The following is a 16604-nucleotide window of genomic DNA, read 5'->3' as shown; positions in this document are numbered from 1 at the left end:
AACGCTAAGTCTTCATAAAATGACTCACCAATTCCGCAGTTCATAAGGCATACAATCGGTTTTGTTTCCCTTATCCCTCAGCTCACAACCGGAGATTCCTAAAGTTGGTACAATTTTATCAGCATCATACAAGATTAAACAAAAACAGAATGTTACACTCAACCGACCTGCAGCTCTGCTCTCCCAAACCCGTTCTAATCCTCCATGCTTTTCACTCCAGCTAATATACCCAGCAAATTAGCTACGGTGGTACATGTGACTCAGACGCTCAGCAATGATTGGCTGCTTAGTAAATCTCGCGAGAATTGCAGTTATATAATCAAACTATCGCGAGATTTTGGAGGGCAATAGTAGCGAACCAGAAAATGGAACTCAACATTTCACTTGGGTTACACTTGCTTAGCCATTAAATTTTTCCGTAAGAGAGTTGGCTCGTCTATGTAGATGTGATATTTAGATTGGTATTCCAGTAGATGGCAGACTACTGGAATTGTACAGGTTGTTCTGGTTGTTAGTGGTTTTTATTACACATGGTGACCAGTTTCTTTTCATCTCAGCTTGACAACGTAGGTGAGACTTTGATGCAGTTGGGTGTTTTCACAGGACTTGGACACCAAATGCACATTTAAGTTGGTTATTGAATGGATGGCCCAGACAAACTTTAATTGACCTTCTCCAGACTTAAACCCTTTTTGAAGATGTTTAAAAGGCAGGTTCATGCCAGAAGCAACACATTTAGATGAGCTCTGCTATCCCTGCCCAGAAGTGGAGTCGTTCAGCCATAATTGTACAAGGATGTTTTTCATTTCTGCTAAAATATTTATCTTAGTATTGGTGAGAGTGTATATTTGAACACACAGGGTTTCTGCAGGCTTCACCAACTCAAATTTAAGACTTTTTAAGATCGCGATGACATAGCAGTCTTGAGACCTTTATGTACAAAAGACGATAAATTGGCGATAAATTTGCACCTATGACGGACTTTAAAAAGCTAGCTTGCTTACCAGCTACTTACTGATGGCCTCACTCATCTCAATACACAGAACATATGTGGGGGCGACTCAAACTTAAGCCTGTCAGAAAATATTATACTAGTATATATTACATAATATTAAAGTAGGGTATATATATATTTCTGCCATGACAAGATGTAAGACCTGTGATTAATGTATTTTAGGCCAACTTGCATGCATTTAAATTMATTTAAGACATTTTAAGACCTTCAAGTTAAAATTCATGAACACTATTATGATCCCAAAGGGAAACTACATTGCTTTAAATACATGAATTTCAGACTTTTTAAGGTTGGGTAGACACCCTGTCATTATTTCCACCCAACAAATTCAACCTATTGCACCTTATTTTTGYTTTTATAAACCATTAAACTGCTATGTTGTGTTATGGACTGCCCTTTGGAAAAGACATGGTTCAAATACGTCACCGAAAGGCCAAAATAATATGAAATTTTGGACCATGTAAGCCTCGTATTGCATCTTCGTGTGGTTAGCTTCTGCTGCAGGACCCCCTTGCAGATCCCTCACAATACGTCCACTCATCTCCAGGTGGATTTGGAGGATCGCCGTTTCATTACAGGATGATCCAGGGACTCAGGTTTTTCCCCTCCGTCCCGCGGCGCAGTGCCGGCTAGATGGGCCCACTTGGCTCATCAGCRCTAACCGCTAATTAGCTCTCAGTTCCACCCCTTAATGATCATTGCTGTTAATGCTAATTACAACATAGCTCCACCTCAGCTGTCTTTAGTGCTAAAATGATAATTGAGCAACAGTGATTGTCTTGCGGCTGCCGGCTCCCACCCGACCACCCCAAGAAAAAAAGCCCTCGCCTCGAATTGTTCCTTCTTTCCAGTCTGACTTTTTGTTTCTCCCGAAATGAAAAAAGAGTGTTTAGCTTCCCGCCATGACCCAAGAGCTCACCCTGTTCCGACAGCCTCATCTGTTGTTTCAGAAGCCGTGGCCCCCCCTAATGCGCCGCGTTGTATTTACCGATTACAYGGCGSTAAGTAACCCTGCGCTTAATACGCCTCTGTGGGTTATTTAGGTGGAAACGGGGAGAGGGGGATCACTACGGTGTACAGTCAGCGAGCATTTAGAGGGAAATGCTTTCAGTAAAGCCGACATGATTCTGTGGCGTATGGAAGCGCACTTGTCGTATTAGTTTTGTATTTAACATTAATCTGGAGCATTACTGGCAGCAGGCCCCCACAAAAAAAGAAAAACCCGGGTAAACGTTGAAATGAAAGCTCCTCCCGGTGCTTAAGCTCATCCCGTCTAACAGCAGCAGCAGCAGATGGGTGTGCCTTAGTGGCAGCTGAATTACTATCCTTTGTGTATGAAGGTGTTCTCTCTTTCTTTTWTYATCTTTTCAGTATATCCTCTGCTCCCTCATTTACCTATTTTGCATTTGATGTTTCACGGCAGCACAAACATTACGCAACCAGGTTATGCAACTCTGTTCCATGCCGCGGAAGCTACAAKATCACAAACACCGTAGCAGTACAGACTTGGAAGTTTCTTCCCTGCCAAATTGTTCGGCTGTACAACAGCATGCAAAGACGTTTTAAAGTGGGTCTAACCTACTTTGGATGGCAACAAAGAGCGCAGCTCTGTGTCACGCTTTAAAAAGACAGAATACAAACCTCTTAACAGGAGAAGATGTCACCCGCGTTGATCGCCCCGCCTTCCTGTCGTTCAGGTGCTTCTGCATCACCACTCAGTCCATGAGATCAGCTACATCGCCAAGGACACCAGGGACCACCGGGCCTTTGGGTACGTCTGCGGGAAGGAGGGCCACCACCGGTTTGTGGCCATCAAGACGGCGCAGTCTGTAAGTTCTGGTGCCAAAACCGAAAAGTGAAAGTTTGTGTAGTTTGTATAAAATAAAGCGTGGGTGAAAATATGCMGCTTTTTACGGATTACGCCACAAACGTGTACGTGTTATATCAGGATCTCGCAAACCAACTCACGGKGGTGCGTGATTGTAAAGCGGAGGAAGACGTGGTTTTCAATGTTTTTTTGTTTTGTTTTTTTTTTACAAATAAAGACCTTCAGTTGGAGGATCATTGGATCATCAGTAGAAATACGCTTTTTGAATGGTCCTGAATAAAACAAGAAAACTTGAGTAATTCGTAACATTGGTGCATTTAACAAGGCAAAAGGGAAACGTTTGTATTTTATTTAGGTTTTAGGTTTTACTTACTGTATTCTTTCAAGACGAGTTTCTCAGCTTTTAGGATGTTTTCACAAACCCATCTTAAAAATTCCATGCTTTCAGGCGGAACCTCTGATTTTTGACCTGCGCGACCTCTTCACGCTTATTTATGACATCAAACAGCGGGAGGAGATGGAGAAGAAGGCTCAGAAGGACAAACACTGTGAGCAGGCCGTCTACCAGGTAAGGCTCCAATTTCCACTTTTCCTCCACATCATGTTTCTACGCATTATCCATATAATACACAAAAAATCTACATATAATCAACTGAACTGATTAAATTTATTCTCACTTTAATCATACGAGTGTTGATGCCTGTGATTTAAGTAAATCACAGCAACCCTGTGTCATTGTGTAACTATGTTTGCTTACTGATAGACTTGGATTGTTTCTGGGKTTTTTTTTTAGCCCTTTTTTTTTTWATTTTTTTTTTTTATGAAACTGAAAAACAAAATGTGTCATCTGCCCTCTTCCTCAACTGCAGACCATCCTCGAGGACGAAGTGGATGACCCGGTGTACCAGGTAGGTGAGCGGGAGCAGACCCAGAGCACTGGACTGCTTTTCTAGCTTCACTGGAATAAAACACACTGAACGGGGGGAAAAAAAACAAAAAAACTTTAATATATTGCTTCTTTCTCCAGCCACTTATCTGCTTGGATTAATATTTCATAATATTGCACCATTCAGTAATACACAGTAGACCATCCTAGTGAACAGTTATCTTCAACCATCCAACTCCCATTTTGCCAGTGCAGTGTTGTACAACCATATTTTCCGAGTGAATCTGTGTCAGTGTTCGGATTTTCCTCCAAGACATGCCCCCTCTTCACTTCCCCCGACTGGATGTTATCCCGCCCCCCACTATTTTTGCCCTGTATTTATTTGGCTCAACATAACTTCTTTCTTTTTTTTTGTTTCTATTTTTTTTTCTCTGTGTTTGCTCACACTGAATACAGACAACACTAACTCTTACTCTGAATGCTATGTTCAGTGGTTCGTCCAAACGCCCCACCTCCCCCCCAGAGCACCTCTGGTCTTTGCTCTTGATGTGTGTTTTTACATGATGTCATTCCCATTTGTAGCTTTCGATTTTTGTTGATGCTGGTTGACAAAACGCCTGACTGTGGACAGAACCTTTGGCATTTTGGGATATATGTTTTGTTRAAGATTTTCTTAAGTGGATTAAGTCCATTCCAGTAGGAAATCTSGAGCTGGATGAATGCTGCATTAAATTATTACTCAGAAGCTGGAATTTTCTGATTGTATTTTGGAAAGATTTGATGGCCTCTCCCAAATCGCTATCCCAAAATTAAATATGGCTGCCGTGTGCGTAAAATATAGCAATAACTACTGACAATATTACATTTTTGCATTTTGGTAAATTATTTTAGGACATATTATTGTACACCATCAGCTTCTGAATGTGCGATTGTAATGTTTGAATCATAAAAATGCAATTTTACGTTTTCTTCATTTAATTAAATTACATTTTTGTTTATTTAATCAAGGACAGCACAGTAAACAATGTTACATGACAAAAACTATCAACCGTTGTTTTGTACGAAGGTTTTTACTAGCCACATGCTAATTTGCAAACCCAGTCTTTGGTTGGACCATTTAAAAAAACAAAATTAGAAATTCCCAACAAACAGAACATTACAGTAGGTTAGCCACATGTTAGCSCAAAGATGCTATCTCGTTTTTTGAGGTAAACATGTCCTTGCAGCTCGTTTCATCTACAGTACTTGAAAAAATAATTTCAACTTTTTTAGAGAAATAAATTGGACATAGTAATTGCATAAAAATCAATATTTATAAAAAATGTGGCTTCTCATATCTTGGCTAAAGCGCTACCCAAATTCAATCTTCTGAGGCAAACAGATTAGCAACCTTTTAGTGCAAAGATGCTAGCTCTTTCGTGAGGTAAAGCTATCCCTACATGTTTCAGCTACAGTATTTGAAAAGGAATACATTCTTCTTTTTTGAGGAATAAATTTAAGATGGTAGTTCTAAGAAAAAATAATCAATAATTAGAAAAAAAAGTAGTTCATCCCATCTTTCCCAAATCGCTTCTACACACATAGCTTACGGTGGTTTCATCCATCTGTCACCAATATCTCCCAAAATGTCAAACAAATTTCTTCTTTTCATTTCATTTTTGCATCAATTTCAGTGGATTTACAGCTGTGACATATTTTTAGACAAAAATATCTGAAGCAATTTCTACACTGAAAGTGGAGTTTGACACTGCTGAGGTGGAAGGCTAACCTTCAGCTAAGACCTCCACATTGCCTTGAACTACTGCCTGACCTGTTATACTTGTGCTCTTTCCTCTTCCCACCTCACTCTTTTTTTTCTTTTCTTTTCTCCCTTCTTCTTTCCCATGCCCCATTTTTCACACTCTTCCTTCCCCTGATCTCGTTCCCCCACCCTCCTCCACTCAACTCCATCCCCGCTCCCTTGTGCTTTCACTTATTCTGCTCATGTCTCCACACCTCTATCTCTCTGTTTTATATGCCATCTTCTCCTCCTTTTCTCTCTCTCTCTCTCTCTGTCTCTGTCCTTCCCTTTCATTATTTTCTGCATCTCTATGCCTTGCCCACTGATTCTGTTCTGTAGTACATAGTGTTTGAGGCTGGACACGAACCCCTCCGTGGCCCCCAGTCAGAGGAGAGCGTTTATCAGGTACAAAGACAAGTTTTGCCCCACTTTTTTTTCCTCCTTCTTCATTCCTTATAAATAAAAAGATAGMAGTATTTATGGTATGGCTCTGACCTGAAGGAAGCTCCAATGTGTTGACTGTTTTTGGAGAAAGGTTTTTTTTTTGGTTTGTTTTTGTTTTATATGAATTTTTTTTTTTTTAAAGATAAAAATTGAGCAGTAGACTCCAGTGACACTTAGAAAGGKGACCCCCTTAGATCTCATGATTTCACAAGATTGAGTAAGACAGAAAGTTTAAGTAAGATGAAATACTTAAAAGCTTTTAGTCCCATAAAAAAGGCAGCTCAGCTTCCTCTTTGGAGATCTCGTCTGTTTTTGCTTTTTTTTTTTGTCATTTCAAATCATCCAGAAAAAATGTAAATCAGACACAGATAACCTAAACACAAAAGGCAGTTTTCAAATGCTGATTAAATTTATTAAGGGGGAAAAACGTTATCCAAACCACCYTGGATACTCATCAGTGCCAGACCTGTAGGATAAAGAAATGACTTTAATTGAACCAGGTTGACAACATGAAGTAGGAAGTTTGAGTAGACCTCAAAAAGCAACAGAGATAAGAAGCAAATTTGTTGAGATCTGTCATTTCAAATTTCATTGAAATKACTGGAGAGGCTTATAAAGCCATTTGTATGGCTTTTGAATCTCCACTGAATCAYAGAAAGCGCCAACAACCACATGCTGAGAAAACATGAAGCAGTAGAGAAACTTCCTCTGAGCTCTCAGATGACTTTTACCTTAACAACAARACTTTCTGAAAAATGCCCGTTCCGCTACATCTGACGCTTTTCAGAAAAAAACTCACCTTACTTATCAACAAGCTGGTGGCAGTGTGATGGTCTGAAGCTATTATGGTTGTTAAAGACCTGAACTACGACCTCCTGCAGAAGGACAGTGATCCACATCACACCACCGAGTCCACTACTGAATGACAAAAAAAAAAGTCCAGTCAAATTTGAATTCGAGTTCTATTGAAATGTTTTGACGTGACTTTGAAAACGCTGTTCAGGTTCACAAATAACACATGTTACTATTTGGGCCATGCTAAGAAAATAAAAMTAAAACAAGTAACAAATGACAAGAATAAAGTCATAACAAGAGAATAAAGCTGTGCGTAAATAAAGTAGAAATAATGCGAGAATAAATTTGTAGCATTAAGACGTAATATTATGACTTTATTCTCATATGAGTTAATTCTTGTAATTTGATTAATGCAGCCCTAATACTCCATTGTACAAAAACCCACAAATGTGGCTGAATTAAAAGAAAATCTCCAAAGATACGTGGGTCCAGCTCCTCCACAGTGGCCTTAAAGACTCCTTCCYGGTTAATAAAATGTCAAGTAATTACGTTAAGGGTGCAAACACTTTTCCCAAATGGCCATGCTGGTTTGGAAAACTTTTTCCCATATTCAATGAAAACTCCACATTTTTGTATTTATGTTAAYGTTGTCTGATACTTAAATGTGCTAATCAAAACATTTTTAACTGTGAYAAAAAAACAAAAAAAGGCAAAAATGAAAGAAACTTGCTTTGGGGCAATGCCAAATTGCACCTAAAGCAGTTTACAAAGTGTGGAGGTGAGCTGTTCAACTTGAATTCACCCACTGCCTACGTACACCAAGGTCTTCTTCAACAGCCAACACCATGACCTTTTGATTTTGGACCACTTGAAGGACCAGATAGAACTCCAGGGACGCGTGGAGCGGCTTAACACCAGCCTCCACCCACCCTGTACCCCGGTCTCCATTTTCCTCCTCCTGTTTCTGCCTCTCCAAAGATGAAAGTTGCAGATGGAGAAAGAGAGAGATTAATCACTTGCCATGCCATTTGATCTCAGAGTGAAACAAGATCAATAGACTTCGGGGGAACATAACTGAAAGCTAACCAGTTGAGGTAGCAGATGAAGAGGCGAGCAGCGGGGTTAAGAACCAGCAGATATCTTGGATAGCTGTGAGGAAAAAAAAAAAGAGAAACGCCAGAGCCAAGGYATTTTCATATCATCAAATGAGACAGCGCAGACGGCTGTCGAATAACAATAGGCTTTCTTAATACACACTGAACCTCCTTCAAGCTTTGTTTGCAATCAATATCGATTTAAGCAGAATTGATCCGGCGGCGCAACTGTACAATTTGCATAATCCTGCGCTGCTAAAAGATAAGTGCATCTAAATTATTAACCTGGATGGAAATTGATTGAGTTAACTTTTTTCTACTTTAATAGACATGTTTTCTTTTTTTCTTTTCTTTTTTCTTTTTTTTTTTTTTTGCACACTCCTGTGTTGAAATACTTGGCTAGCGAAGAAAAAGTAAAAGTTGTTGATCTGTTGACAACCATATCAATCGACATCCGATCTAACGCAGGTCCCAACCAGTCAGCAGAAGGAAGGGATCTATGACGTTCCCAAACGCCATTTCATGACTGTAGGTGTTTTCATTCTTATTATTTACTTTTTTTGGTTTTTTTTTCTTACTTTACTGCTTACAAACCTCTCTTTAAGACCCCGCGAAAGGAGTTTCTTAAGCCACAACTGGCCCATTTTGCTCARCTTCATCAAAGGTTGCAAAAGTATTCACACCCCTCGAACTATGTCACATTTTGTCACATAACGGCTAAAAACCTCAATGCATTTTACTGGGAATTAATACGCTGGGCYGACATRAAGTAGTGCATAATGGTGAATGGGAGGGAAAGTAGCAGGAAGCTGGTCAGAGCTGAAGACAATTGGAGCTAAACATCACACAATSCMGAATGAAAAYTTTTTAGAAATTGCTAAAAACTTGAGAGWTTCTCCTTTTAGCAGAACATCGTCCCTAAACGTCCAGCCAAAGTTACAATGCAGTGGTCTTGCTCAARGGTCCTTTCACAGTGGTGGCTRTAAACTATTAGCACAACCGATGAAGAAACCAGTTGTTTTTAAAATATAGATGCAAAAGAATGACTGGTTTTAATAGTTTTCTGTTTTGAACCCATTTTGTTTCAGAAGTTCAATAGGCTGTAATCATTTATTTGAATAGTAACTATATTTTATTGGTAAAAGTTGGTCAAAAATGTTYTTTAAAGGTKGCCGAACTCTGCTTTAGATCAAACCATATTTACATGTTTTAATGTCCTAGTCATAGTCCAAACTTCTGTGACTTGAAAACTGACTTCACCCGGTTTGAATAATCGTGACGTCATCTGTGTAGAACGCCACACAAACTTGTCATTTGGCACTACTTTTTATTGGCCCATCATGTAAAAGGCATATAAATACAGGGAGGTTTATGTCTGCAATGTGACACCTGAAAAGGTTCTTGGRGTGTGGTACTGCTGCAGTGTGGTAAAGCAGGGAATTGGCYCAAAAAGACAACAGAAAAACAATGTTCTCTTTTCTTTTTGTCATGATAATGAGACTGGTGGTACCGCAGAATCTTGAAGACTCGAAAGCAGCAAATTGGTCGACCGAAGTCATCTGTAATTACACAGAACATTAGACCGGCYAGCTTTGTGTACAAAATCCAATCTTGTGCAGAATTAGATGCGTGTCATAACCAGATGCTAGAGATATAAAAAAAAAAAACAGATCAGTTTGCCGGTCCCGTTGGACTGGAACGCCGGGCCGGTTCCGCGCCGTGGAATGGCTGCGTTTGTCTTCCTCAGAGGGTGGAAATGAGAGGTTTGTAGGCGGTGGAGAGCGGGGGTTGGGGGGAGTATTGAGTTGAGTTGCATGTTGTGTTGTTACATTTACATTTACAATCAAGGCACCTGTAAAGAACAAAACTAAACAAAAAAAAAACTGCTCCTTATTCAGAGAATTTGTGTGACGATAGAAAACTTGAGATTTCTCCCCCTGCTTTTAATCAAACCGAAGCCGGGTTCAGCTCAAGTCTCTGCCATGCAATGATAATCCTGTTTCATCTCTAAAAAGAAACATTTATTCAACTCCCACTTTTACCCAACATTCACCAAAAAAAAAAAAACCTCCTGTCATTTGTGTGTTTTGTAGCCCAGCGTATCGGACAGATAAACTGTCTCAGCCCAGTTGCTATCTCACCTAAACAGCCCATGCCGGTTTAGGCAGCAGCGCTTCCATATCTCTAAGTGTTACTGCTTGTCTGTTCATTCAGTTGGAGCTTTTTGAGAGCCTCGAGCTCCTCCGATGTGTGTCAGCTCCCTCGGGGGGGAAAGACCTCTGTGTACAATGTTTGCTTCTTTCTTTTTTCTTTTTTTTTCTCCTTCCTCTTCCAAATTCTGACTCATTCTGTGCCCCTTGATGGTTATCGGCGTGCCATGCAAACTGTCACCCCTTTATGTCCGCAGCCTGTGGGAGGAGGACATAAACGCCACGTTGGCAGCGGKCTCACCGGCCGCCGCCGCCCCCGTTTTCGTTTGTTCGTTCCTTTTGGTTTGACCCTGTGAGTTTAGCTGCAGCATGCAAGTCTGTGCGTTTTGTGTGGATTTCCACGCTTTCAATCACTGTCTGCTTGGGCATGGCTGCAACCATTCCATGCAACTTTTTCCACTCCATGTTTACAATGTTTCACCTAAAGGGTTGTGAAAATGATTTTGCTCCCCTATGAATTCTTCTGTTTTTACTTTTGTCACATTTAAATCTTTCAGATCGTAAAATAGTAAGACGGTGGACGCCCGAGACTTGTTCGATTTTAAGGACCACAGCCATTGACCCCCTTTAAGAACACTTATGACTTACTATTTAATAGTTCAAACAAATATAACTTAATATGTGTTCATATGCACAGTAGAAACCACCTAATCATTGTCACAGAAGCTAATCTAGTCTTCCATATTTCTGCTCTTGGGAGTTCAACCAATCAGCACTAAGGAAAATAAACGGTGCTCCTGGGTTGGCGGCTTTACAGATGCTAGCCAATTACATAGCAAGTACCATTGCACCCAAGTATTGTACCTTCCAAAGCTGCATTTTCTTTCGATTGTTAGATTTACTCTATGGAATTGGGATTGCATTCTACCAACAAAAATTGAGTGAACACTGGACCACAAACAGGCGGGAGTTCACTGTATCTAAGAAAGATGACCTGAGTAAATACCAAAGTTGTCAAATGTTGATAGTAAAGGGAAAAGCTACGCAAACCTGTTAACCCTGGTTCGTTGACAAGTATCGTCATCGCTTTTACGTCGCTGCAAGAAATGACGATTCTGACAGCGTCTTGAACAAATTTAAGTCTAGACTGATCTTTTGTTATACTCTAATTTTTTTTTTGTTATTTAGAGATGGTCTCGCTGTTGTGCTACATAAACCAAGTCTGCTTGAGTTTAAACGTTGGCTGGACAATTGGGCCTTGAAGATTTCCTGGTGAAGCAGAGTTTGTGGTTTTATGAATTAAGTCCTGAAATGGTAAAACAGCTCAGACTTAAACATTACCACCACTGGTCTTTTTGTGAAAATAGGAGAGGGGAACTCTTGTAATGGTTTCTAAACTGATGGATTGCACTGGTTTTATTTCTCATGTTGTTAAATCTGTACATTTTTCACCTCCTTCGTGTCGTCAGATTGATTCTATTGGAGGGATTTATTGATCTGGTGGTTTTCAGACCTGGTTTGGAGAGGCATTTTTCCAAGACAAATGATATCAACATTTGAAAATATTGTTTTATGTTTACTCAGGTAATCTCTGATGAGATAAAAAAAACTTTTTAAGTGTGACAAAAAGACAAAACGGAAGAAATCTGTGCAGGGGGTGAAGACTTTTCCACAGCGCTGGCAGTAGTGTGAGTAGACCTCAGAGGGGGAGTAGAGCAGGGGGCTTCAGTCTGCGTACAGGGCAAGGTGGTCCCATGGTCTCGGTCTGGTGGTTTCAGGAGCGTCTCCCATTATTGGTTGAATTAAAACCCGCCCCCTCTCGTGTGTGTGTGTGTGTGTGTGTGTGTGTATCTCCTCCTGGAGCAAAAATCAGCATGATAAAGCAGCCCGGGCTCTCACCGGGGCCTCTCATGATTGGCAGACATAAGAATATCTAATCAGAGTCTGTTTTATGGAACCCAATAGCCTTTTATCAACTCAATTATAGCGAAGCATGAAAGATTCATTTTAGATCCATTAACTGATAATGAAATGAGGGGGATAGTTGTTTCTTGCCATCCGCAGCACAAAGCGYCTTTATGAATAGATTTTTACTGCCCACWCCTACCCAACCATGCAACCACCGGCGGCCCATGTGAGAAATAAAACGGTCATGACTCTGGAGTTTTTCAGGTGCTGATGTATCACCAGACTTTTCCCTCTTTTTTCTTTTTTCCTCCCCCCTCCCTGCCTCGTCGTACGGCCCGACTCGTAGAACATCAACCACTTTGATCTTTTCGGCGACATGTCCACCCCTCCCTCGGTGAGTACCTCCAGCAAAAAAAAAAAAAAAAGTTAAAAAAAAGGTTAAAAAAATCACGCTTTCATGTCAGTGGAGCCGATACGAGTTCTGTCAGGGCGCTGGTGGCGATCGGAATCGCTCTGATCTGACGGCAGAAACGCTCACAGATGGAGCTCGGTGTGACTTTTAGGTGACTTTGATAGAGGTGACATGCGTGTCCTTCCAGATGCCCCCGTCACCTGCCAACACGCTGGACCCGAACCGGAGCAGCCGCCAGCAGCAGCACACCCCCGCCGAGCTGTACGCCCCCTTCAGCCCGACCTCCGTGCCGTCAGGTAGACGACCACGCTTCCTGTCTCACTTCCGATTCAAGTTGGGAACACGATGAGCTCTATCATTTCTATCACTCTCCTTTGAGTGGAAGGAGCATTTGACAAATTTAATCAAAAAGTCAAAGAAAATTACCTGTAGGCACATTTGATATTAACAAAAGCATGCATGATATTCAACTCTTCCACATCACTTTGAAATGGCTAAACCACAAATGTGTTTTATTGAGTTTTTATGAACTAGGTAGGGAAAATAAATATGTTATTGACTAAAATGAAACAACAGAGCATTCCTCTGGTGCATGCTTGATAATTTATAGATTCGCTGATTAATTCTAACAATTATGCACTGATTAATAACTAGACAGCAAAAGGTGTTTAATAAGAGATTTTGTGTTGTATAGTTTGAACCGAGTGAAGCTGAAGCTTTGCCTTTTGAGGAGTCTGAACATACTTACAGGGCATCTTAAATGCAAATTCTGTATTTTCTGTACAGTTTTGCAATTTTGTTTCGCTTCTTGGTGTTTGTGTAACCACCATGATGCTGRCACCAGAGTGAGGATTGTGTGGCCCATTTTATGTATAGATAGTTGGTTGGATAGATAACTTGTCCTTATTTCAAAATTGATTTGTGGTAGACAAATCAATACAGGCGTATCTCAGACACAAAATAACATACAGGCCAACTAGGCATTCCTTCAGATACATATCAGATATATATGAAGTGTATCTGTAGTAGCTTAAAAACTTGTGAAACCAATAGGAACTTTTATCTGTTTTTAGTAAGAGGCAGACAGTCRTCCAGGTGAAATTCAGTCATAATTTTGTTTTCCTTGTTGAGCACAAGCTCCTTGTAAATACTGTCCACTGCTTTAAAATTTACCTTTTGGTTTACTTCCATGTTTGCYGTTTCCTCTGCTTGACTTCTTACAGCTTTTCAAAATGTCTATTTTAGAATTTTAGAATCCTTGACTAATAGTTGTTCCATGATGAGATTCTCTCAGCTCCTCTAGTCTTAGGCTGGTCCTCTTGACTGTTTCTCAGTGTCCTTCTCTCGCCATTGAGCTGTTGATTGGTTGAACTCCTCCTTCAGATGCTAAAAGCTCGACGACGTTTGCCTCCTCCAGGTTATATGACCATGGGGCCGGTCCAAGCGGCTCAGTGGGCCCAGCAGCCGTTTCCCGGCCAGGCTCAGACTTTGGCCTTCCCCGTTCAGGGACCCCTCCAGGTGGCTCAGGTCCTCCCCGGCGGTCAGCCCATCATCCTGAGCCAGGCCAACATTTTCCCCACCACCCAGCAGCAGTGGGCGGCCATGGCAGCGTATATGCCGGCCCAGACGGTGGGAGTTGGGGGCCACGCCATACCAGCTGCCATGCTCCAAGGCCTGGTCCCCATTACCACCATGTGCCCCCAAGCGTGCGACCTGTCGGCGCCCTCCTCGGCCATCACCAGCCCCCAGCACATGGCCGACCCCGCCCTGCTCCAGAGGCAGCTCAGCCTGGGGAAGGAAGGACTGGGYGTGGACTTGGACGCGGGAGAGGGCCCGTCCACAGCGGGACCCGGCGTGGTGTCCGGAGGGGCAAGCAGGTGCGGAACCCCTGGCCTCATGAGTGTGCCTGACACGCTGGTCTGCAGTCAGCTGCTGCCTCCACAGGCAGCAGCCAATCAGGAGGAAGAAGGTAGCTGTAGCGACCTTGATCTGTCCAGGATGACTTTGAGCCCAGGAACATCCACCTCGCCTTCAACYGAATCACGTAAGTGTGTTTGAGTGCACTTTATTCAAGCAATTTCTATCAATCAATCAAACATGTTTATTTGTACAGMATATTTCAGCAACAAGGCAGTTCAGAGTGCTTTGCATCATAAAAACATAAAAAATAAASCGGCATAAAATCACCAATTGAGAAACCAGTGACATACACTACTTTTTATCAATGCACGTCATGAAGCTCTAAACAAGTTRATCTTCAACCTTGTTTTAAAGGAATTGATTGTTTCAGCTGCTTTGTACTTTTCTGGAAGTTTGCATAGAAACTGAATGCTGTTTGGTTCTGGTACAGTTTATCTGAATAGCTTGATTTTTGTACATGTTTGAATATCTTAAGGTACCTCAAGATATCTGTATTTAACATAGACTGAGCCGCCATGTTCACTGGCACTTTGGTAAAYAGGATGGGGTGTTTTCAAACCTGATAGTCCGGTAGGCTCGGCTTGATTTGCTTCCRTCAGTAAAGCATTAAGCAAACTACAGTGCAGGGCATTCTGGGTAAATATAACCAAAACAAACACACAAGTCAAATAGTAGTGGGAGAAATGGCTTGTGCTCTTTTACCAGAGACGAAAGAGAAATCCTACAACTGCTAAAATATGACTCCATTTTGTATACGTTTTGTGAAGAAGGATGTTTTGTTCAGCGTCTTCTAAGATTTTTGTGCCGTTTCCTTCAGTGGTTCTTGGTGCAGTACTACCACAGGCGAGGAGGGGGAACAGGTTTTGGATCATTTGACAGTGCAAGGTGAAAGTGAACTGCAGCAGCTGAAAATGTAACAAATGTTGCAATTTTAGTGCCAAGTCAAATTGAGTCTATCAGGTGTGAAAACATTGTAAAACGGCTTCCTCCAGAGGGTTTCATCACCATGACCGAGCTACGATGTGTTCACTGATTGGAAAACGGTCAAGTCGATCCAGCCGATTGGTCATCGTTTGGGCGAAGTGAGCTGAAAACAATCTGATTTCAATCAATCTCTAGAAACCATTGACTGGAAGGACTTTTGAGATAGTGATCTTTGTTTCCCTGGTAACCTTCACTCAAAGGAAATACCCAAACACCCTCTGCATAACGGTGCTTCTCTTCTCACATTCATTACTGCCTTTACAAATGTCTTGCTAGCCGCTTTGAACTGTCATCTTTACTTTTCCGCTGTCTCCAGTTTTGCGGGGAAACTGACGTTACAGCCTTTGCCTTTCACTTACCGCTAATTGTTAGACATTTGTGTTTGCGTCGGCTTTCTTGCAAAACAATTAGCCCGTCTGCCTTCTCTCACACCTTCTTGGTCTTGTTTTGTCCCTCTTGAAAAGAAGGGAGGCGGCTAAACCGCCTGTCAGAACGAGCCTCATCTGAAAGCTAACGTCGTCGAAGGCAGACGTGCTTAAAGGTCATGATCTAGATTCCCATCTTTCATCTCATCGCATTCCCCTCAACTTTCTGTTGGCAGCATCCACACCCGCCCCTCAGCAGAGCTCGTCTTCAGACTGCCCCCCCTCCCAGGGCAGTGACCCTCTGACGGATCACTCCCCAGTTGACCCGGAGGGACCCCCCAGCAACGCCAGGGAGGATCAATCAGTAAGTGCTTGTCTCTCCACAGCATGGTAAGTGGCATTCATGGATGCCACTTACCAACAGACTCTTATTGCAGCGGGRATGATATATAATGTCTCGTGTGATTATCACCGGACTGAAGTTATTTACGTCTAGCAAAAAAAAGAAAAAAAAAAGTCATCAATTACACATGAAAGGTCGAACATCAATTAAGTGCGTTGATTAAATGGCGCAATGAGGTGAAATCTTTTAGAATGATTGCACTTCCCAATTTTGGTGGGAAATCAGAGTGAAGAAGAACTGATATCTCTCCGACCCAGGGTTCGGCGAGGTCGGACTCTCCGGTGCCAAGCGAAGCTGCCGAGCCGACGGATCAGACGGGTCCGCAGAAAGACAGCTAGAGGGACGCAGGCGGTGGGAAGGCGGTAAGCGTTTCATCAGCCTGTTCTCCCTCATTTCCCACAGTTATTAATCAGCCCTCTTCACCGCGTGACATTTGTGTCTCCACTCCCCATCTCTTTTTCTTCTCAATGCCAAGCGATTTCTCTCGTCTCATCCTTTCCCCCCATAAACCCATCTTTCTGTCCTTTATTGGCTTCATATTTCCATCTGTCAGCTTGCCTCCCAGTTTTTACTGTGAATGGAAGCTTTGCTGCCAACCGCAGCCTTCATGTAAATCAGTC

The 16604-nt window shown here is 41.9% G+C and overlaps 1 protein-coding gene across 3 annotated transcripts in view; it reads left to right on the top strand.

Moving 5' to 3' along the window:
- The window catches only part of dab1b (DAB adaptor protein 1b), a 64671-nt gene that overhangs the window by 45259 nt on the left and 2808 nt on the right, over positions 1-16604 (top strand). For 2 of the 3 annotated variants that reach the window (XM_008433161.2, XM_008433158.2), the window contains exons 5-14: positions 2713-2844; positions 3292-3411; positions 3713-3751; positions 5849-5914; positions 8311-8370; positions 12247-12294; positions 12500-12608; positions 13730-14356; positions 15818-15945; positions 16242-16346. In XM_008433161.2, coding sequence (XP_008431383.1) covers positions 2713-2844; positions 3292-3411; positions 3713-3751; positions 5849-5914; positions 8311-8370; positions 12247-12294; positions 12500-12608; positions 13730-14356; positions 15818-15945; positions 16242-16322 — 1410 coding nt within the window. In that variant the 3' untranslated portion in view covers positions 16323-16346. The remainder of the gene's footprint in view (positions 1-2712; positions 2845-3291; positions 3412-3712; positions 3752-5848; positions 5915-8310; positions 8371-12246; positions 12295-12499; positions 12609-13729; positions 14357-15817; positions 15946-16241; positions 16347-16604) is intronic. The other variant, XM_017310093.1, reaches the window with a different exon arrangement.

This window comes from Poecilia reticulata, linkage group LG17 (assembly GCF_000633615.1).
Source record: "Poecilia reticulata strain Guanapo linkage group LG17, Guppy_female_1.0+MT, whole genome shotgun sequence".
Lineage (NCBI taxonomy): Eukaryota > Metazoa > Chordata > Actinopteri > Cyprinodontiformes > Poeciliidae > Poecilia > Poecilia reticulata.
This window is presented reverse-complemented; position numbering and strand designations above follow the sequence as displayed.